Below are 24,453 nucleotides of genomic sequence, written 5' to 3'. Positions count from 1 at the left end.
TCCTAGGTCTCTCACTGGAATCCAATCAGACTCTCTTACGAAGTAGGAAGTAGCTCTTACAACAAAGAGGAAATAGTCAGGTACATCAAGGAGAAGATCAGTGAGAATCCCTCTCCAGAGAAATCCATCAATCTGTTCCACTGTCTGAATGAACTGAACGATGATTCTCTAGTGCAGGAAGTCCAAAAATACCTGAACAGAAGAGGATCCATTTATCACAATGAGCTCTCTCCTGCTCAGTGGTCGGCTGTGGTGTTTGTGTTGCTGAACTCAGATCCGGTTTGGGGATATAAAGGGCAAACAAAAGAAGCGCCTTTCTGCGCATTCAAACAAAAGATGAATTGGAAAAAGGAGGGAAATTTAGATTACTCTCTTTTAGTTATATTATCTATCTCTTTTTTCTCCGAATTAATAACATTCAACAAAAATAAAAGCGCGGATTCACGCCCGGGAGCTGAGAGGTTAGTGGAGTGCTTTTGTACTTTAATCTCAGTTCTCCAGAGAGTGGGCGTGACCACCCAAAAAGTTACCGAGCACTGCGCCGTTTGCTCGTGCCGAAAAAGAAAGGAAAATTACTCCGATCCCCGTAGGGAACGAGTAGAGTGCCAGGAAACAGTTTGAAGCTCCCCGATTCAGTTTAAATGACGGGGAGGCGAAAGGTTTAAAGGATCTACCTCTAGCAACGAGGCGGAATGAAAAAAGAGAGAGTACTGCGGATCCTCTTGTCGAGGAGGAGGCGCAATTAAACGGGAAGAAAGAAAAGCGTATCTCCTAGTAAAATCAGGAGAACGCAAAGGAGTCACACACTGACTAAGTCTTTCCCTTTATTGCTTTTATTACCTCGGCCCCTGGGCCTACCGCAAACTCTCTATGAGACCTTGCGTTACCTGTATCCCTGACAACTAATGTGCAAAAGAGCACGAAGGAGGGTGTGACGAGGAAGCCTGACTGAGCGCTATCTTAAATACACGCTCAGCCAGGTGTTCCTCGTGAACGCTGATTGCCCGAGGGTGTTTTGGAAGTTGTAGTTCTCCTCCCTCGGGGCAAGTTACGGACTGTATGTCCTCTGGTGGCAACTGATGGAATTTCGCGAAGTTGGCTCCCCCTGGTGGGCGCAGAGGGAGTCGGTCGGCCTCCAGCAGCGCGAACATCGGAGCCCGCAGGTTGAGCTGCGGTCTGGCTCCCTCCAGTGGCCGCGGGGTGTGTAGGCCGGGTCCTAACAAATATAAGTATAAAATCTGATTTGAAATTCTGAAAATCATCAACCACAGATCTCCAAAACATCAGGACTAAATGTAATAAAAAGACATAAATATCAAGTAATAAAGAGAGAAGTGCATTAATAATAAACAATCTTTTTAAATACAGACACACGTTAGCATGAACGGGGCACTCAGGTATTGCAGTGGTAAGGTACGCTAGCCCACTTTAGCTGAGATCTGAGGACGTTAGCATGGAGTGAATTGATCTGACTGATGTGTAATCATGTTTTCAAGAGAATGAATTTTACTCTGATGAAAACATTGTGTAATAATTAGATCATTTTGCTGTACGACAGTATCATAATTCAGATGTGGAATAAACAGAGCTCAGTTTACATAAACATGATGTGTAAATTACATGTTTAGACTCGTGCACTAGTTTTATACAGAATGTAGAATTTCACCTGAAAGCAGGAGCAGAAGTATTTGTACCTCTAACCCTGAATGTTAGTGACAGCAGTTATAATGTTACATAGAGCTTCCTGATAATTATTAGTTCCCAGTCGTGCAGAAATACAGCAGCGAGAGTGAAACCTTTACAGAGTAAAATAGTGAGTAATTATGGAATGTAAATTTAATTTAAAAAATAAAAAAAGATTAGACCACTTCATACTGGTCAGGAGCATGGTGGATCCAGTCACTCGATAACATTTACAAGGAAATAGGAACACACACTGGTGACACAAACACACAGAGTCACTCTCATCTATGTTTCTGGACAGAGATGGAAATCAAATTGTCATTTATAATTGGTGGGTAACACTGTATTAATTCTCAGTTCTTACACGGCTATAGTTAGCACTTCCACTATTTTGGACTGTGAAGAAATGTGAAGCTCCACACTTTTGTAAATCAATACAGTAGAGCAGTCCTGCTATTGGTTGATTCATTAATTCAACTGCTTTCACTTTTATCTGCAATGCAGTCTGATCTGATTATTTCTTTCCAGGTTGGCTGGTTGTAATATACTGTAACAGAGAAAAGTTGTGAAGTTCTGTCCTCAGTTCTCAGTTTAAACTCCTCCAGTCTGAAACATCTGAACCTGAGTTACAATAAACTGAAGGATTCAGGAGTGAAGCTGCTCTCTGCTGGACTGAATAATCCACACTGTAAACTGGAGATACTGGAGTAAGATCTTCACTTTCACAATGTAGATACAGAACATTTCTTTTGAAAATTAATCAAATAATAAAAAAGAAAGCAAAAAACATGTTGCTCTATTGTGCACTTCAAATGTTGCTTAAAGCTGATACTGTGTCTAATTGATCTGATAATTTCTCTCCAGGTTGTGGTATTGTGATCTAACAGAAGAAAGTTGTGAAGTTCTGTCCTCAGTTCTCAGTTTAAACTCCTCCAGTCTGAAACATCTGAACCTGAGTAACAATAAACTGAAGGATTCAGGAGTGAAGCTGCTCTCTGCTGGACTGGAGAATCCACAATGTAAATTGGAGATACTGGTGTAAGATCTTCACTTTCACTACGTTGTGAACACATTAATTCATTTACATGAACCACTTCATCCTGGGAAACAATCGGTGTAAACAAATAAACCATCTCAGGGTGACACAATAATTTCTTTTTGTTAACTTATTCTCATATTTTAAAATCAGGGTACCATCCACCAAGAGTGCTTTAACTAAGTTTACTAAACATAACATATCAAAATCACAAAATTACAATCTCAAATACACATAAAAGCTCATTCATTTGATATAGTACTTTGAAGAGTTTATTGAATCTTTCAGTCCATGAGAGAAATGAAGAATTAGATAGCTCTTACCAGGAATTGGAATGTATACTTAATTCTAGCAACCGTTTACAGAAGTCCTTGTTGGGTCCCATTGCGAGATAAAAGATTTTCCCAGTGCATTTGTGAAGCTGGGCTTGTTCACCACAGTCCATCCAACCAGCAAGTTGTTGATGAAAGCCTGACGCCGGGTTGAAATTACTACAGAATATGTAACAACTGTTACACACACACACACACTTTTAGAGATAATGTTAAAATGATTACTGATTCCGAATCATCAGTTCAACTGCTTTTACTTTCATCAGCAATGCAGTCTGGGTAATGCAGTCTACTTGGTTTCCACCTACTGCTACAGGGTGACATCTTTTATTTCTCTGTCTAATTATTTCTCTCCAGGTTGTGGGGTTGTGAGTTAACAGAGAAAAGTTGTGAAGTTCTGTTCTCAGTTCTCAGTTTAAACTCCTCTAGTCTGAAACATCTGAACCTGAGTAACAATAAACTGGAGGATTCAGGAGTGAAGCTGCTCTCTGCTGGACTGGAGAATCCACACTGTAAACTGGAAGTACTGATGTAAGATCTTCACTTTCACAAAGTTTTATACACATTTATTCATTTACTAGTCACTTTATCCTGGGAAACAATCAGCATAAACAAATAAACCATCTCAGGGCGACACACACACACACACACACACATCAAACCTTTAGAGACCATGTCGAAATGATTACTGATTCATAATTAATCATTTAAACTGCCTTCACTTTTTTCCGCACTGCAGTCTGGGTAATATTATCAGATCTGCTATTTGGATTCCACCTACTGCTGCAGGGTGACGTCTTTCATTTCTCTGATTGATCTGATTATTTCTCTCCAGGTTGGTTGATTGTGATCTAACAGAGAAAAGTTGTGAAGTTCTGTCCTCAGTTCTCCATTTAAACTCCTCCAGTCTGAAACATCTGAACCTGAGTAACAATAACTTGAAGGATTCAGGAGTGAAGCTGCTCTCTGCTGGACTGGAGAATCCACACTGTAAACTGGAGATACTGGAGTAAGATCTTCACTTTCAAACTAAAGATACAGAAGATAAATAGAGAAACTGTTATTGATGTGTGTATGTGTGTATATTTTACTCGTTTTCCCCACACAAGATAAAACACTTTATCATTAATATAATAGAATAGTTTTACATGTTGAAGATTTCTCAGTGATGTTGTCTGGTTGTGGATCTGAATGGAGATGGAGGAGGGAGAAGATGATGTATGATTTTTATTAAATGATTTTTTTCTGCAGGTTGAAGAGCTGCAGTAATACAGATGAAGGTTTTACTGCTCTGGCTTCAGCTCTGAAATCAAATCCATCATCACGTCTGAGAGAACTGAATCTGAACAACAATCATCCAGGAGAATCAGGAGTAAAACTGCTCAAGGATCTACAAGGAGATCCACAATGTAACCTGAAGGAACTAAGGTAACTTACTGTTGCTTTATACACAGTCACACCAAAACACACACATGCAGTGGTATGTCTATCTTATTGTGGAATCAGAACTGCACATTAGCAGAACTTCATCTCTATCAGGGATCTTTAGTGAACAATCAATCATGTAAAATGTTCTATCATTGTTTCAGCTGGTGTGTGTGTGTGCTGGTGTTTATAATGGTTCTGACTGTATTGAGTCTGATAGGTGACAAACATCTGATCATGTCTGATCTCTTCTACAGCATCTGATTCTAACATACATTGGATTATAATATGACGAAGATAAGGAACAGTGGAGATAAACACCATCTACTCTTCACACTGGGACTCTACATGGTGACACTTTGTTCAGCTGCTTACTGCTCAAATCTGTAAACATGCTTTTTGTTCAGGAAGGTGTGCTCTTCCCTTGGCATCACTTTTTGTACGAGATCACACTCTCAAACTCACTCTGAAGTGCTGATGGACCTTCATCTCCGCCTTCTATACATAAGTACTGAAGCAATGACATTGGAGAGTCCATCAGGTGCCTGGTACCATCTGTAATAATCTGGTAGACTGAACACTGAGCACCTGGTACAGGTGAGTTAGGAGCTGTGAAATGGAGTGAGGGTCTATGAGGACTGCTTTAGAAAACCCTGCATTAGCATGCTGTTCATTTTAATTGACCTGTAAAGAAGACGTTTAAAGAAGTTTAAAATTACTGGAGATGTTGAGATTCTGTCTGGAGGAGAACGTGAGGAGGATTACTCAAGTGGCCAGAGAATCCAAGTATCTCCGCTGGGAAATTACAGACCTTAATGAGGTCTCAAAGTCAGGATATCTTCCTACATAACCAGAAGATGTTTAGAGGGCTGAATAAAGAATGTCTATTCTGTATGATTCTCATCCTGAAACCTTTTATGGGACTGTGTTGTATGGTCAGAAGAAACCAAGATAGACATCAAACAGTAGAAGTGCCTAAGGTGGGGGATACATAATCCCCTTTTTATATGCAAAATTATGAATTACCTTTATTTACTGTACATTCTAACCAACTAACTAATAAAACTAATAAACTACAATAGATTAAAATGATAAGAAACAAAGTGATGATTCTTATTCAGGCTTCTTGCACCATTTTAAAAGTAAAATTTAAGGCTTTTTAAGACATTTTAAGACCTCAATACATATAATTTAAGACCCAAAAATGTCATAAAAAATTATTTGGTAGAAAATATTCAATTTATTGTCTCCCACATTGGAAATCAAAACTTAACTTAATTGTTATCAACAATCTTTTCAATTTTGTTCCATTGTGATGCAGAACAGAGCCAGCATAAGATACATAAGCTGCATTACATTAAACAACACACTGACTTGCATGTAGAAACCATACAGAATTATAAAATAACACGTAAAGCATACTGCGTTGTAAATATAAGCTAAAAAAAAGTCCTCAAAACAGCTTGTTTGCTAAACAACACAAAATGTTATCACATGAATCTTAGAGAGAAACCAATGAACAGGTCAAATTCAAGAGGTCAAAATTCTCTTCAAGACATGTAGCGTAGCTCTGCCACTCTCTTCTCAATTTCATGGTCTAGGTCCATCAACTCCCCTCTCTTGTCCTTGCATCTTTTTCTCATGGAGTTGGATTTAGTGATGAGCTCTGCCATCTTGGTCCCAGCTGTATTCTCAGCCTTCTCTGCAAGGCTATCTGCCTCCTTCTCTAGAGTGTCACACACAGTTAAGATTGTTCTTCTTTTCTTGCGTAGCTGTTCAAGCTCATTTTCAGCCCCTTTTCTCTTGTTCATCTGTTTTGCCTTTTCCTTTTTCTTCCTCTCATCTTCCAAGAAGATCCTATACCGGTTGCGTGAAGTTGCACATTCATTTAGCAGCTCTTTAGTTAGTGGCACTTTGACCACTCCACCACACATCCTCACATAGTCGCAGATCAGTCTCTGTGAGACTATAGTGTCCTCGTTCATATTGCACATCTCCACCTCCTTGTTTATGGAGAATCCACGCTCCACAGTGGCTTGTCCATGGGACAGAAGCAGTAGCTTTTCCACAAAGCTCCAAAGTTCTGCATATCCATTCATGGCCTTATGCAGGAAGCTGTCAACTCGCAATGTCCCATCCAATGCACTGAAGACCATGAATTCCTCTCCTCTGGCCTCATTAAACAGGAACTTCTGAAACTGTTGTGCAATCTTATCACCTGCATTTACATAAAGACAAACACATTTGTATATTTTCCAGTTAAAATTATATTTTGTGGAAATCACAAGAGATTTATATTCAATATACTCTGGAAAATGAATCTCAGATTTCCAACTATATTTGAAGATATATATATCTTCTTAAGTCCAAGAACATTTATTAGGCCTACAGACATGTGTTACAACTCCTACTAGGCTATATTTCCAATAAAATAAAATACAACTAAAAAGATGCAAGTAATAGGCTAGTATAACTTGACATCTAAAATATGGCTATTTACTGAAATAAGATATTGTCTTAGTCAACGACATTGAAGGGAGAGATGCAATAACATTTAGAGCAGTGGTTCTCAAGCTTTCTCATGTCAAGGACCCCGAAACTGGCACAAATTAGACCACAAATCCCCATCTTTTAAGATTTTTGCTTTTAGAGGTCTTATTACAAAAAGTGTATGAATCCTATGACCAAAATTGTCATACATTCTGTCACTGTGTGATTTATTGATGGAATTATAGTGAGAATAAATGATTCCCCTGGAGTTCACTTTTAAAACCACTGGTTTAAAGAAGGTGCCTAAAGACTCCCTTTGCTAAACCATAGGTAACTGTTCTTATTTCTAATATGTCTACAGATGTTACCCGCTGTGACTCCTCCTGACAACTTCTTGTCCTGCACAAATTTCATGACGAGGGCCTTCATTTTTTTCAAGCACATGTCTGGTTCAGTGTGCATCTTTTGGGGGTCCAGGCACAGCATATTTCGGACAGTGGGGTACTTCAGTGGGCACTTCAATAGAATGTTCTGACAAATTTTTGACAGAGCACTCTGGCTCTCGCATGAACTGTAACACATCACGCTCACTTCCACCCTGACTGCCTGACATGCCCTGACAAATGCACAAAAGTCATGTGTCACCTGAAACATCAAATAAACTCTCCCTATGTGTAACTTACACTACACAACATTTTACAAATCCTGTGAATAAGTCAACTGCTTGATGTCTAATCTTAATCTAATCTATTGGTTGTTTTAGAATAAATACTTAAGTAGTCAAATTACTTGCAGCTGATGTAGCACATTGTTGAAGTCATCCAAGATAATAAATGGTACCTTGAGGGCAGCTGTGGCTCCCAAGCCAATGTCCACTTGCTTTGGACTGACCCAAAAGTTTTGGTCTGTCACATCAAGCTTGACCAGATTTACTGGGGAAACATCAACCTGAACATCTCGCTTTATAAACCGCCTGAGAAGGCTCTGAAAACAGAATAGCACAGGCATAGTAATTATTATTATAATCAAAATCTGAATAAGTATTACTGTATTTACAATATATTCTACAAACATGAACATGCTGAAAATGCATTACTTTGTTTTATCTTTCATATCCTCTGTAAGTAACGATGCTTAAATGACTAAACCTTTAATACATTTTCAGCTGTCATTAGGCCTACCCTGATTAGATCCTCCAAATCTCTGCCTAAGAAGGGAATCATCGGGGCATCTGTCTGGTACTTGGTGAGAAATGGCTGAAAAGTTCTTGAGATACTCATGAAGAAGTGCAACTTTGCCAGGATAATGGGATCCATCCGTGCTTCTGCGATGGTGTCATACGATGATGACCTTGGATTGGGGAGCTTCTTGGCTTTGACCTGATCCACATAGGAGACAATATATGGCCAAATTTCAATGGCTCTCTCAACTGCTGGAAGGTTTTCCAGCCAGCGATGTCCACAAAATGACAGAGGAAATCTATCACACTTGGTCAATAACACAAAGTCTTCCCTCCTTGCAGGTGCATAATGAAACAGGTAGTGCAGGGCTTTCAGAACCTTTTCAACTTGCCAAACCGTGAAGCCGTTCTTGAATGAGTTGTGCATTGTGTGAAGGCCACAACTTCCAATTATTTGTAGTTGGGCTCCACCACACTGCTCTTTGTGTTCCTCTTGTAAGAGTTCAACAAACCTCCAATTAACACTGGGCCCATCCATCGAGAGTGAGAGCATGTTGTTCAGATTCAGCTCTTTTGTACCTTCCTGCACATATAAGGGGTGGAAGGGGTTATAAATTCAATGTGCCAGGTAATCCACATTAGATTAGAAAATGGTTCCATTAGTGTAAGGATGATACTACTACTACTACTACTAATAATAATAATAATAATAATAATAATAAAAATAACAGCTTATATAGCAGAGATCAAAAAACATCCATCAAAACACCTGACATCTTAATTGTGATAATCACAAGTATTCTTTTGCTACTATTTGTTATTTTAACGATTTCTTGCTTATATATACATACACTCATACATCATACACATTAAAATAATTGTGTGTGTATTATTATTTCTACAGGTTCACTAACTGGTAAAATCATGTATTCTGTGCTAAAATACAACAATTCTAATCTGTACTTACAACATGGCTTGATTCTGCATCTTAAAGAGTTAATTTGCAAAACAGATAAAATCCATTTGTTATTGATGAAAAAGCTTGCTTTTTATTGTGCTTTGCAGATTCGCAAAAAAACAAGGTTTTTCAAATTCAATTTAATTCATAAGTCATGTGTTATTGTGCATTGAACGCACTATCAATAAAAAAATACATATTTAATAATAAAAATGGAGATAGGTTTTTGCAAATGAACTCTTTATAGCTCTTAGGTGAATGTTTACAGTTGCTATAGCAACAAGTGACAGCCGACGTTACCAGCTGTTAGCTAGATTTGCCCAACAGTCTGAACAACCCAAAAAAAATCACAAAACGCCATATTTCAACAAAATCTACCAACAGTTACACCCCTTAAACTCTGAGCTAACGTGTTGCGAATAGAACAATGGTATACAATTTCAAACACAGTCGTAAAGTTACTTACACTGAAATGTCCCAACATGTCCTCGGCTCTCGAGTGACCCATAAACTCCGACCCATAGTAGCGGGAGATGACATGGTGTGTGCCCGTCTCATCATCAGTAGTCCAGAACCGCAAATGAAGGTCCATTTGTTTATTCTTTGTCGTTTTATTCATGCTTTCGTCAAACATGATAACATACGGCTTCTCACTAACGCTGCGCGATAGCTCCTTCTTGATGAACGAAGCAATGCCATATTTGGCGATATATGCAGTTTTATTTTCACCACAGCTGAATGACTTTGCAAGCTGGGAATCGGGGAACATGGCAGCAAAGACTTCACTTATCTCCTCATTAGATTTAAATGAATTGTGCCTCATTACGGTATGGAGAACCCACATTACCTCTGCCTTCTGGGTCTCTGGCGGTGAAACAAAGCTTTTAATAGTCGACTGAGAGGTGGCGTCTGAACTTGCAACATTAGGTGGAGCTGCAAACAATGCAGGGATTAGCCCGGGCTTGCTATTAGCTGCGGCCATATATCGCAGGTGCTTTCCTCCCTTCATGTGCGACTCGACGGCTTTGACCCCCATGGTCCCTAAAGAAAAAGTTTTTTTGCAGAATTTGCACATTGCCTCATTTTTGTTTTTGGCTGGTGCCAGCCACATCCTAAATACATCCTCTTCCATCCATTTGTCGTTAAATTTGCACTTTCCCATCCTTACATGCATCACCGCTCACCTCGACAACCGCGAAATGTCACGCCGCCCGACGTCAGGCGTCTGTCGCAAACGTACCGTAAAACGATTATGCGTTAATCAATCAAATACACACTATTAGATGCTTTACCACTGTGTTTTTCCCATCGGCATTAAACTCACCATCCGAAAATTTAATACCTACAGCAAATTTACGGTAAATTTAAGACAATATAAGACCTTAATTAATGATATTTAAATTTAAGACATTTTAAGACTTTTTAAGGACCCGCGGGAACCCTGTTATTAATGTTAAATATAGAAGATAATGATGTAAATATTTGATAAAAGAGACAGTAAGTGTAGCAGTTTTGTTAATGACTAATATTAATAACACTAATACGTTGTAATTGATATTTTGAATAAACATTGTGCTTATGTTATATTTAATGACTGGAACTACTGTATCATACCTTTTTCAATTTTCTCTACTTTTGCATGTCAAACTAGTATCAGACCACAAATCATATTTTAATATTGACCAAATAAACACACAATTTTTTTCAACAATGGTTTTATATATTGAAAAAAATGTGCGAGGTATGTTGGTACATTAAGAAAAAACTTTTCATATTGCTAATATAACAATAATTACTATTTGCATTAATCGCATAAAAACAAACATCTGTAACAACAGCACAAATGCTTGCAGGTAATCTACATGCTCCGCCATCATGTTACTACTCTACTTTTGTTGCACAACGCCTACGAGAGAGGTTAGTATGTTCAAATACATAGTATACATAAAATAGTGTAAAAAGTACCCAGATGACCTACTTCTTTGGCAGCCATGTTTGAGTATGCAAGCGATGCACACTTGTGGTCCGCTAATGTGTCCCATAATTCAACTGGAGCTGCGTAGGCATTCGAAGCAGAAGAAGAAAGATGGCGGAAAATGGAGAGTCCTCTGTTTACAAGTTTAAGTAATATAAACAAAATAAAAACGTTATGATTAGCTTTATAGAAAATCCACGTTACCTGTGAGATTTTAAGCCAGCCAAGGTTATTGTTGTATACTCAAGAAATATAATCCAATAATGCAAAGGTTAAACATGTGCTAGGTTAAATATTCAGGATTAATGTCGGTGCTGGTAGATTTACATACTACCCATGTTCATTTAGTTTACATCTTGTTATTCTGGTAGGACAACAAAATCGATTTACTACTGTCTATTCTATTTATTTAACTACATAGTGTTGTACAATATTACATGTGTACTTAATACTTTTGTATTTTAATACCTGCATACTTTAATACTTGTACTTCAATACTTGCGTACTTTAATACTGTGCTTTAATGTATATTGAGCTGCTGTAATAACTGAACTTCCCTATGGGATTAATAAAGTTCTATCTATCTAGTGATAGGCCAAGCTATCCTCGGGAAGGTAAATATATCTAGCTTTGGGGTTGTTGAGGCTAAATAGTTATGATTGTTGTAATGTTGCTACAGTCACATTAGCCATCTCTTAAAAAACTAATGTTTGATATTGCAGGGTCTGATGAAGACACTAAAAGACTTATCCGGTGGAGAGTGACCAGCCAGGCCCTCTTCACCGGAAAACGAAATGCAGTTCGAGGGTTTAAGTAAGTAACTGTTTGTTTGACGTAACACAAAATTTGTGTTACATCTTATGCATACTATTAATTACAAAGGGTGGTATAAAGACATGTTTTAGTATTCAACTTTTACAAACTTTTTCAAAGCATTAAAAACTTTTAATGACTATACATTTTTGAAGCAGTGCATGCTCTATACATGAATAACTTTTATGTGCATTAAGTTGTACTGTAGAGCCTTTGTGTTGGAGAACCATATGCAGGGGCTAGGGGCAAGTGACTCCCACTTATGTAAAGAAGAACTGGGAGAACCTCAAGTAAAAATACAAAGTAAGCTTCATTTGTTGGTAAGATCTTCAGAAAAGATTTGTAATACAAGTTAATGTTCTTGTACTGTGTTTATGAATCTTGTGTCCACCTACTGGGGTAAGTACAGAGGGTGGTGAAGCAACAGCAGCATCCTGGAAATGGTATGCTGATATGGATGAGGCAGTAGGTGGGAGACCATCAATTAGCCCACCAACCCTTATTTCCTCATCTGGCCAGGATGCTGCTGAAGCTTCACCATCCAGCCAGAAAGAGACGAGGGGAGAAAGATTTAGTTGAATATCTGAGGGAGATGGAAGAAAGGGAAAATGAGAAGGAGATAGAAGCAGCAGAGAAAGAGGAGAGAAGATGGAGAGAGGCTGAGGAGAGGGAGGAAAGAAGAGAAAGGGAAAGAATAGAACGAGAGGAGAAGAGAGAGCAAGAGGTGCGCTAGAGAGAGGAAAAGCGAGAGCTAGAGACACTAGAGAGAGAGGAGAGACCAGGAAGCAAGATTGAGGGAGGAAAGAAGAGATAGGGAGGCAAGAGAGAGAGAGGAAAGGTTTATTAAAATCTTGAAGATTCTAATGAAAAAATAAATAGTTTAAATAAATAGTTGAATAAATGCGTTGGCAAATAATGGAAATAAAGGATTTTCTTTTTAATTTAACCTTAATTAAAAATAGATAAAGTGTAAAAATTGGAAACTGTAATTTTCAAGAAAAATATTCAAGAAATTGAAAATTATGCTAAGAAAGTTTTACTTTTAAATTATGCATAAACTGTTAATGTCAAGAGACAATCAAGAACTGTAGAACAAAATGTAAAAAAACAAACAACATGAACCTATTAACAAAACATTTTTCTAAACATAATCATGCTCATACTGAGCTGGTATGCTGTGCTGTGTTGCTGAAACAGTTGCAGCCAGATGCTTTCTTCCATCTTCACCTGATGTAATGTCATTAGGCTCTGGTTGGTCAACAGGCACCTCTGTTAATTCTGGCTCAATGATGTCTCCATGAGCGATACAGAGGATGTGGAGCACACTGCAAAAAATCACCTTTAGAAAACAAGAAAAATAAAAGCAAATCAAGACAAAAGGTGCTTAAATCAAGCAAAAGTATCTGCCAGTATAGTGAGAAAATTTTTCTTAGCAAGATTTCCTAAAACAAGAAAAAAAATATTTTGCTATAAATTATCTAATAATCTTAAAATGAGTAAGAAATTACTTGATTTAAGGCATTATGGCTAGATTTGAGTAACACTCATTTGCTCTAATTTCATATTAATAATCCAAAAACTAGCATAATCAGCTAAACTAGCATATTAATCTTGTTTTAAGCATCTTCATAAAACCTTATTTGGTAAATAATTTCTTGAAATTAGAATGCTTGGACATATTTTTTAGCTAAAATGGCTTTAGAATGTTCTTTAATTAACACTTTAAAGCTTAAAAAAAGATCAACTCCAGAAAATAGTTCTCAAAATAAGAAATGAACAATTAAAAAACCCTCACATTATTATAATTAACAAATGTTACTTAGTAAAACTTCTTAAAATAAGCAATAATACATAGGTTTTTGCATCACACTAAATGCCTTAAAACCAGTCAAAAAATATGAAAATTAGAGCATTTTAATCATGACATAAGCGTTAAAAATTCAGTTTCCATGCACAAAAGAAAGACATAGAGACTCAATACAAGTCTGTTTCTCTCATTTAAGTCTATTTGTAAGACTGCATTGCTAGTAATCTGAGACTGTACTTTATACTCAAATTAAAACATCATACGCCAAGTCCGTTTATCAAAATACAACAGAAAATCTAAATTTTGCTATCAATTTTATTAACTTTAATAAGTGTGCCATCATGGCAGCTTGATATGAATACATTAGAAGTGTGCAAACAAGACAGATTTATTCAAATACACAACAAGCATGTTCAGGCCGCTTCTGAGAATTCTATTAAAACATGTAAATCTTAGATGTCAAGGCTTTCCAATAACAATGTCCCTACGTCTACAACATTAACAACATTGCTTGGTCTTCATATACCATCTTTAAACATAAAAAAATAATAATAAAAAGGGTCTTCAATCTGGACCTGACTTGCAGCGCGTAATAGTACGCCATGACATACAGAACACCTTCGTGCAGCAGGCCTTGGTGGAATGTTGTCACTGTTCTTCCCAACACTGATCATGCAGTTATCCTGGTCAGTTAGAAGCAGGGGGCTTGATAGACGGCATTTGCTAAGAAAAGCAGCAGCGATTTCAGAGGGCTGAAAAAACAAAAACCAAAGGCACTATAAACCACAGACATGAACAGAACAAACGATATTCAGCATTTAAATAACAACTTAAAGTTTCTTTGCAAGCAGTTTAGTGAACTATCTAAACAACAAAAAAATAACAGTTGACAATACTTACCATGAGAATATGAAACAGAGGCTCACGTGGCTGTCCCAGTTTCTGTGGTGGTGCAACTCCTGATGGGAAGAGTGCTGGAAGGCCATTCAAAATCTCAATGGACTGTTGCACTATTTAAAGAAAAGCAATGCCTTACTGACATTGAAATCACTTTTAAAATCAATTTTTCCCTTCCAGAATTTTTACAATATGTCATATCTAATTCACTTAATTTTTGCCTGGCCACACTACAGGATTTACAATAATTACACATTTATTTTACCTTCAGTCACCGAAACCACCAGACTTTAAATCTACCCAGAATAAAACAGACACCACCAAACGTGTACAAAGTTCTAGACCAACCTGAGAGCTCACAACATTTCTCATGAACAGACATGACTGTAGACGGGGCTTCAGACTACTGCTTGTTGAGGATGATAAAAATAGCACATGGGATATTTTACTGATTACTGATCAACTGTTTTGCTTCAGGGTCGAGTGGCAAATAAAGACTTAACACTCAACATCTATAAAACAATCATTTACTAATAAAGCAGTATTTAATCCAGAAATGATTTTAAATCACTTTTATTTCATCAAGTTTTTACTGCAAGCATAACGCAAATTTCTATCTTTAATGAGAATGTATTGTAGCATCAAGCTAACAGTTTTGTCTGTTTGTGTTTTTTAACACTCTTAAACAGACAAAGTTTCTAACAAACATTTAAGTAACATTTCCTGTTAGAGACTCTCTGTAATCTGGTCAACCTTCTAAGTACTATTCACAAACAACAATCTAATGTTTGTGTTCAGTGATTAGCCAATTTAGTGATTTTAAAACTTAAATTAGGCTCCAGGGAACACAAAAATAGGTTTGTGATATTCTTCTTTCAGCCATAAATGTTAATAATTGTTTATAATTACTGTTTGCTAGCTATTTAAATCGATTAACCATAACATTAACACCACCCCCTTGTATCTACACTCATTGTCTATTTTATCAGCTCCACTTACCATACTGGAGTACTTTGTAGTTCTACAATTACAGACTGTAGTCCATCAGTTTCTCTGCATACTTTGTTAGCCACCTGTTCTTCAATGGTCAGGACCCCCACAGGACCACCACAGAGCAGGTATTAATTCACTGAAGGATTGTCTCAGCACTGCAGTGACTGACATGGTGGTGGTGTTTTAGTGTGAGTTGAACTAGTACAAGTGGATCAGACACAGCAGTGCTGCTGGAGTTTTTAAAAACATTGTGTCCACTCTACAGACACTCCTACCTTGTTGGTCCACCTTGTAGATGTAAAGTCTAAGATGTTCGCTCATTTCTTGCTGCAGTTTGTGTTGGTCATGCACTAGTCCTTCATTAGTGGTCACAGGATGCTGCCCAAAGGACGTTGTTGGCTGGTGGACTCAGCAGTGGAACTGAGATGCTTAAAAACTCAATTAGCACTGCTGTCTTATCCACTCATATCAGTGCAACACACACCAACACACTACCATCACATCAGTGTCACTGCAGTGCTGAGAATAATCCACCACCCAAAGAAAACCTGCTCTGTGTTGATACTCTGGGGGTCCTGAAGAACAGGATGGAAGAGGGATAAAGCATGCAGAGAAACTGATGGACTACAGACTAGGGATGCATCAATACCATTTTTTCCCAACCGAGTACGAGTACAAGTACATGTATTTTTGTACTCGCCGATACCGATACCGATACCTATTTAGAATTATGCAATCTGGAGCATTATGGAATAGTGTAGTTTTTAGTGTAAAATATAGTGCAGTGGAACAGTTGCTTGGGTTGCCATCACTAATTGTAAAAAAAAAAAAAAACACTGCACAGACATCATTGAGAAAGCTACTGACAAGCTAACGTAAACGTTCATTAATAAACGCACGTAATTAACGCTGTGCACATCATACAGTGTATCACAAAAGTGAGTACACCCCTCACATTTCTGCAGATATTTAAGTATATCTTTTCATGGGACAACACTGACAAAATGACACTTTGACACAATGAAAAGTAGTCTGTGTGCAGCTTATATAACAGTGTAAATTTATTCTTACCTCAAAATAACTCAATATACAGCCATTAATGTCTAAACAGCCGGCAACAAAAGTGAGTACACCCCTAAGAGACTACACCCCTAAATGTCCAAATTGAGCACTGCTTGTCATTTTCCCTCCAAAATGTCATGTGATTTGTTAGTGTTACTAGGTCTCAGGTGTGCATAGGGAGCAGGTGTGTTCAATTTAGTAGTACAGCTCTCACACTCTCTCATACTGGTCACTGAAAGTTCCAACATGGCACCTCATGGCAAAAAACTCTCTGAGGATCTTAAAAGACGAATTGTTGTGCTACATGAAGATGGCCAAGGCTACAAGAAGATTGCCAACACCCTGAAACTGAGCTGCAGCACAGTGGCCAAGATCATCCAGCGTTTTAAAAGAGCAGGGTCCACTCAAAACAGACCTCGCGTTGGTTGTCCAAAGAAGCTGAGTGCACGTGCTCAGCATCACATCCAACTGCTGTCTTTGAAAGATAGGCGCAAGAGTGCTGTCAGCATTGCTGCAGAGATTGAAAAGGTGGGGGGTCAGCCTGTCAGTGCTCAGACCATACGCCGCACACTACATCAAATTGGTCTGCATGGCTATCACCCCAGAAGGAAGCCTCTTCTGAAGTCTCTACACAAAAAAGCCCTCAAACAGTTTGCTGAAGACATGTCAACAAAGGACATGGATTACTGGAACCATGTCCTATGGTCTGATGAGACCAAGATTAATTTATTTGGTTCAGATGGTCTCAAGCATGTGTGGCGGCAATCAGGTGAGGAGTACAAAGATAAGTGTGTCATGCCTACAGTCAAGCATGGTGGTGGGAATGCCATGGTCTGGGGCTGCATGAGTGCAGCAGGTGTTGGGGAGTTACATTTCATTGAGGGACACATGAACTCCGATATGTACTGTGAAATACTGAAGCAGAGCATGATCCCCTCCCTCCGGAAACTGGGTCGCAGGGCAGTGTTCCAGCATGATAATGACCCCAAACACACCTCTAAGACGACCACTGCTTTATTGAAGAGGCTGAGGGTAAAGGTGATGGACTGGCCAAGCATGTCTCCAGACCTAAACCCAATAGAACATCTTTGGGGCATCCTCAAGCGGAAGGTGGAGGAGCGCAAAGTCTCGAATATCCGCCAGCTCCGTGATGTCGTCATGGAGGAGTGGAAAAGCATTCCAGTGGCAACCTGTGAAGCTCTGGTAAACTCCATGCCCAGGAGAGTTAAGGCAGTTCTGGGAAATAATGGTGGCCACACAAAATATTGACACTTCAGGAACTTTCACTAAGGGGTGTACTCACTTTTGTTGCCGGTGGTTTAGACATTAATGGCTGTATATTGAGTTATTTTGAGGGAAGAATAAATTTACACTGTTATATAAGCTGCACACAGACTACTTTTCATTGTGTCAAAGTGTCATTTTGTCAGTGTTGTCCCATGAAAAGATATACTTAAATATCTGCAGAAATGTGAGGGGTGTACTCACTTTTGTGATACACTGTACATGCGATGCGATTCTGCTGATTGAAATATTTACTTTAAAAGGATAATACAGTCCGATCCCATCTGAGCCGATTCTATCAGCACATCCATTCGTGGTTCACCTCGGTAAATCGTAAACGACTCTGAGTCGGCTCCCGCTCTGTGGTAATAACCAGTATAATTAAGCCTGAGCTTTATAATGTAAGCGAGTCACACAAAATGTTCTGTAGTAGTTGGTGTTTATTTACAACCGCAACATTCATTATAACAGTAAACACGGAGACAATGCATTCTGAGCCACAATATTACAGTATTTACATATAATTGTAAGAGTTATTACAAAAAAACTACAATATTAAATTACACTGATATGTTTTCATGAATGAAGTTCATTATATTATATATATCCAGAGTCACTGGTGGCATCATTACATTTTTCATGACTCCAAAGAACTGAACTTTTGAACAGAATGCTTTCCGTCAGTTCTGTGGTGTACTTGTGATTGCCAGATTAAAGAATCATCCATCCAACTCATCCATGACCTGTAAACAAGCACAAACAGCCATGAGAACATATTTTAGAGAACCAGAACTGAAGCATCTCAATTTTTATTTAATCACTATTTCTGATCTAAAACTGAGATCACTATTGTCACAATTTATTTGGGCCCAACAAAGAGTTTACAAAAAGTATAAATATACATTTATGTACACTGCCTTCTAAACGAAACAAAGTATAATTTACATAACATTACAAATAAACAAAATACTAAGAGATGAGTTACAAGAATTACTAAAATAATTCAAACAGCAGATATTAACTGTGCATTCAAATGTATTCTTTACAATAAGTAAATGGTTTTTCAAAATACTGTTTCGTATACATCAAATGACAATTTCACAAACATAAGCTGATTAAAAATGTTCTTTATAGCAGCAAAGTAAACAATCAGAAAAAAAGAAAAAAACTACTTATTATTACTTGTGTTCATCACTACAGGCTCCACAATGCCACAACATGAGCCATGACATGATTATACTGCAGTATTATTACTGCAATAATCATTTATTTATCCTGATTTATTACTTATGGTTACAAGTTATTCCTCCAAAACGCATCTAATAAATCACCACACTTTTATAGTCTTCCTTACTTTTAAACTTTTAGCACATTGTGTTCTCCACAAAGTTCTTCTCCTGTCCCTAACACCACGTTTACCAGGCTGAAGTGACCCTCTGTGGAGCCGCTTGTCCATGAACAGTTTCAAAACAGTTCAGAAGCTCAAACTCACTTCACTGACATTTAAAAACTCTCATTTTAAGTTTAATCTTTTTCAAGTCTAAATGAAACTTCGTTGTTTTTCCCTCTTACAGAAAGCAGCACTCATGTTTACTCTGTGAGGATTCGTCCCAAATCACTCCCCCTTCCGTATTTAGTGCACTTGGTAGGACCAGAGCCGTAGATAGAGAGAGTTGCGACACTCCTTGATCTCGCCGCTACGCGGTCACGTGGTTCATGTAACCCTCCAATAGTTCCAAACAAACCCGGCGCTGTCATGTTCTCATATGGGACAGGCAGCAGTGAGTGACATATTAAACGCTAAATAATAAACATTTGTACAATTTCTGGGTATTTTCAACTGCCTTTACATTTACTGCATCTGCTTTAATGTCAATTTTTTTTTGCATAAACTAATCTCCCTTCACTTTCCTGAGGATTCATAATAAAAATAATAATTTTGGTTAAACACTAAACCATGTGGCTGGATTCATAAGGTTTACCTGCACTGAATGAATAGATTCATAAACACTACCGTACCTTTAACATTATAGTGCAGGTACATGAAATAGCTTCATTCATCTCTTATTTCATGGGTGATTAATAATTGATTCCTACATGTAATACATGAATGAATTCATTATGAATATATTATGAAGTTCATTTCGTCTAATGTAAGTGGTGGACAAGGTACACAAACCATGCAGTTGAGTTAAAGTAGAGATATCCAAGGTAAAATATTACTCCAGTAAAAGTAGTAGTAAAAGTAAAAAAACTCTTTACCTCCACTAAAGTACTAAACTAAATTTACCTTCAAATATACTTAAGTATGAAAGTAAAAGTAGCATGATTTATTATGGCTCTAATGTTTTATTATCATTTTTGACTCTTGATTAATCAACTCATTTTAGGTGAAAAGACTCTAGTGGCATTAATTTAGCTTAACTGACTAAGCTAAACTGGGTTATACCTATTAATTAAAGTAAACATGTAACATTTAGTGCTGAGCAAATGCTAAACAATAACAGTATTAAGTATATTAATGACATTAAATTCATTATTTTGTTAAAACAAAGCAGCATACAGCTGAAAATGCTTGATAAGTAGTGGAAATGAATGGGGCTCTATGGGTTGTTTGGAACTATTCAGAGCTCCACAACCCGGAAGCTGCGCAAAAATATGTCCCGCCCCCTTTCCAACGGTTCCCTATGGGAGTGTCGCCACTCTGTTCTCTCTACCGCTCTGGGTAGGACATGACATATTAGCGCTTCCACCCCAGACAGTGTAGTGCACTATATAGGGAACAGGGAGTGATTTGAGACACTACACACGGACCTACTGTAAGGCGCAGATCTGTTACCCAGTTACCTAATAAATTGCATTATCCAAGAATCCAGTGTTACCACTCGCAATTTTAATTTAAAAGTATCTTCTATGGTCCAACTACACTTGGTTATCAAACCTGAAAACAATTAAGAAAAAAAATGCTGACTTTAAAGTTAAGCTAGCTAGCTAAGTTAATTAGGTCAATGCTAATGCAAATAAACCTAGATAACACTCTGAACAAGCACAATACTGGCTCACAAAACTCAAACAGAAAATATAAGTTATTAGCTCACCTGTAAGTGCTGCGGTGGAAATATCATCCAGGGTTTCTCCATTTCAGTTGTTTATGGTTAGCACTTAGCAGCAGAAAAAGACTGAAATGTCGGTTGGAAGAAAGTTCCGGCGGGAACTGAGGGAACTGTTTGAATTGATAAAATGTGTTGCATTTATTACAGCTCTAAAACAGTAATATAATTAAACAAAAACAGCTCAACAATACCAGTGACTGTTTAAGCAGCTGTTATAGGCAGTGGTGTGCGATATTGCAAAATTTGGTATGATCCGATTCCAATACCAAGTAAATACTGTACAGTGCCAGTATCGCTATTGTTGGTTATTATTGAGTATTAAAGTTCTGTATTAATTATACTGGAATATAAATGTTTTATCTGTTTTGTTAAAAGGCCCTGTAAATGCTGAGTTACCATTTAAAATGTGTGTGTTAAAAAGGAACTGAACTTTAAGCAACCTAATCTTCTGAGAAATGAGCTGAAAAATAAGGAAGTACATCCAGGTGTTTCCTGCTCTGACTATGCAGAGAGTGTGAGAGACAGTTGAACAGGAAATCACTAGCCTTGCATCTCTGCTGTGTGTTAGACCTGGTCCTCTGAGCTTAGAGAAACTGAATGTATAGGTGTAGAGGGTTTTGAAATGGTTTTGCATGCAAGTGTTGTGTTCCAGACAGCAGTTGACAGTTGAGGAACACCAAGATGGAGTAACCACAGCACAGATGTTTCCCTGTTCCTCTTTATGAACTGTGAAGCTAACGGCATCAAGATATGACTTTGAGTGGTCAAGAAGAAGACACCACTCACTTCCTCTTTCTCTTAATAAAAGGCTACACATGCCATAGATAGACACACTTCTTCTGCATACAGCTGCCTGTGTGTTTGGGAGAATTGTCCTGAGCTCAGAAATTACTTTTACCAATTTGTGTTTGAATTCTTAATAAATCGTCATTCTTAACTAATTAGTATTTGTCCTTCTTTCCTGGATAAAAGAACAAAAATCAGCAATTTTGGTGACCCTCGACGTGATCTGGGAAAAGGAACCAGGAGTTCTCAGACCTTGAGTTGGAGGAAATTGCACACTTACAAGGCCGGTCAATTAAACAGGTAAGCAGAAAACCTATTAAAATTGAATTTCTGCATAGGATTATATAGGATAAAGTAGTTGTGGGTGTGTGAATTCTTCTGATTCAGTAAGTGTTTTTAAATTATTGCGTATCATTTTAAGTACAAAATTGTCCTATAGAAATTGGTAAAAGTATTGTAAGGGAATTGAGGATTGACTCTTCCCAAGTGACAATAGAGGATTGATTCCTGTTTTTTTATTTCTTAGTATTATAAGGGAATTGAGGATTGACTCTTCCCGAATGGTATTAGAGGATTGACTCGTACCTTAATATTTGTTATTATTTCTGTAAGGGAATCGAGGATTGACTCTTCCCAAGTGGCAGTAGAAAATTGACTCCTGTCATAGACTTTCATCGATATTTTGTGAGTTTGTCTTGTAGAAATACATGCGTTTTATTTTGCTGTGGATGTTTTTAGAATATATGCATATTTTCTGGTGTCTCTGTCTGTAATGATATAGAAGGGTTAATAGAACTGGCCAGAAAATTAGGAATATAAGGGTGGTATAGTATTGTGAACCTAATAGAAGGGTCTCCTTGATCGGACCATTTAAATCTCAATAACTGCCCGCCCTAGTGGTAGAAGCTTGGCCGTTTGGGAGGTAAATTAAGGTCTAACAAGGAGGGACTTGGGTTCTGTTTTCTGGACGGGGTGGTATTAAATTGTATTTGTAATATATTGTTTGAATCTACTGACAAACTTAAATTATGGCAAATTCTACTGAAAAAGAAGTAGATACAGCTGGAAAACTGAAGGCACGTATCCTCAGTAGAATTGAAACTACTAGTATTGCAAAGGTTAGAAAATCCAAAATTAAAAAGACTGAAAAATTGCTCCTCGAGTGGCAGGATAAGAATTTGTATCCGGCAGACTCAAATCCCGCCCCTACTGGGGAAGACAGAAAGCGTATACTTTCTGTGGAAAAAGGGAATCAAAGCCTCGCTTTAGCTCAGTGGCAAAGGGGAGGAGAACATAGATTTGGTTTATTAAAAAGTGCACTGGACAAAGCCAATGATCGTTTGGCAAGTGCCACTGATTTACTTCTACACATGAAGGCCGTCACTGTAAAAATGAATGGCCCCCCTGAGGAGAACATAGACACTGAATCTCCGAAAGTCCCATCAATCATACCTACTGTCAGGGCAGAGGATATGCCTACTCCTGAAAAAATAAAGGAAGAAACCTGCCCTGGAAATCATGTTTTTGATCCCTTACTCCCAATAATTCGTAAAATCTATCCAATATTGGCCGAACAAGCGAGACCTCCCGCTTATAACGAAGCAGTTCACTGTTTTGATCAATTGATACCAGGCTTACCGGCCCCCATCTCTCCTATTGTAACTGCTCCTGAGCTAAGCGTACAAGCCCCAGTTTTACAAGTAAATAGTGGTGTACTGGGCGTAGAAGTGGGTGAATTGGATGTAACGTTTAAGGGAGAGACTGATCAACAACGCCAAATTGATGGACTGACCCTGTTGGTTACAGAACAAGCTGCAAACATAGACCGTCTAAAACACATAGTTTTGACTGAGATAGACAGGTCTGGAAGACCAGGCCACCCTGAGTGCAATTACCAATCACCAAATGCAAAATCCACCCCAATATCTGCCATCCATGGCACTAGGCCTGATCCTTTCCCCCAAGACATGCGTCATAGCCCTACAGGCATGCCCGAACACCAAAATATAGATAGAGAACAGCTTAAAAGTTGCGCCAGCGACACTGATGACGAAAGTAGCGTGCTAAGTGGTGGTAGTGAAGTACCTAACAGACCAGAAGCTCTGGCCTCCCATCATGGTATTCATGAGCGCACTCAAAGTGTAACAATAACAGGAATGGACCTTGTAGTTAAAGGACCTGTTTCCAATTTTGCCCCTGCCACTGGACCATTGATCGAGCTGGAATTTGACCCTCCAGCTGCGAACACTCGGTCTAAGGCCCAGTCAAACATTGGGCAGTTCCCGCTGGTTACCACTCACTCCGGGGTCGAATATGTCCCCTGGAGTCACAGGGACATGGAGGGGCTAGTGAACAAATTGCCCCCGTTACATAAAGATGGGCAAAATTGGATTACACAACTTGAAAAGTTTACAGCTGGCGATGCTCTGTGCTTGGGTGACATCAGAGCTCTTTTGGTACGAATTGAAGGAAAACATAAGCTGGCTCAAGTTGAACATTTGTCAGACACCAATAAACTGACATCTGACCAGTCCCTTAATGGCATTAGGAACTCCCTGTGGGATTCCATACGTTCCTTGTATCCAACTACTCGAAACTTGACAAATTTATCATCCCTGA

General features: G+C 38.2%; 1 protein-coding gene across 1 annotated transcript in view; it reads left to right on the top strand.

Moving 5' to 3' along the window:
* LOC134328236 (NACHT, LRR and PYD domains-containing protein 12-like) overlaps positions 1-24,453 on the top strand; it is a 373,426-nt gene that overhangs the window by 193,908 nt on the left and 155,065 nt on the right. The window contains exons 15-17 of the mRNA XM_063009317.1: positions 2,548-2,721; positions 3,887-4,060; positions 4,303-4,479. Coding sequence (XP_062865387.1) covers positions 2,548-2,721; positions 3,887-4,060; positions 4,303-4,479 — 525 coding nt within the window. The remainder of the gene's footprint in view (positions 1-2,547; positions 2,722-3,886; positions 4,061-4,302; positions 4,480-24,453) is intronic.

The sequence above is a fragment of the Trichomycterus rosablanca genome, chromosome 15, assembly GCF_030014385.1.
Source record: "Trichomycterus rosablanca isolate fTriRos1 chromosome 15, fTriRos1.hap1, whole genome shotgun sequence".
NCBI classification, from domain to species: domain Eukaryota; kingdom Metazoa; phylum Chordata; class Actinopteri; order Siluriformes; family Trichomycteridae; genus Trichomycterus; species Trichomycterus rosablanca.
Note: the sequence above shows the minus strand (reverse complement) of the source record. Positions and strands in the feature narration are given on the sequence as shown.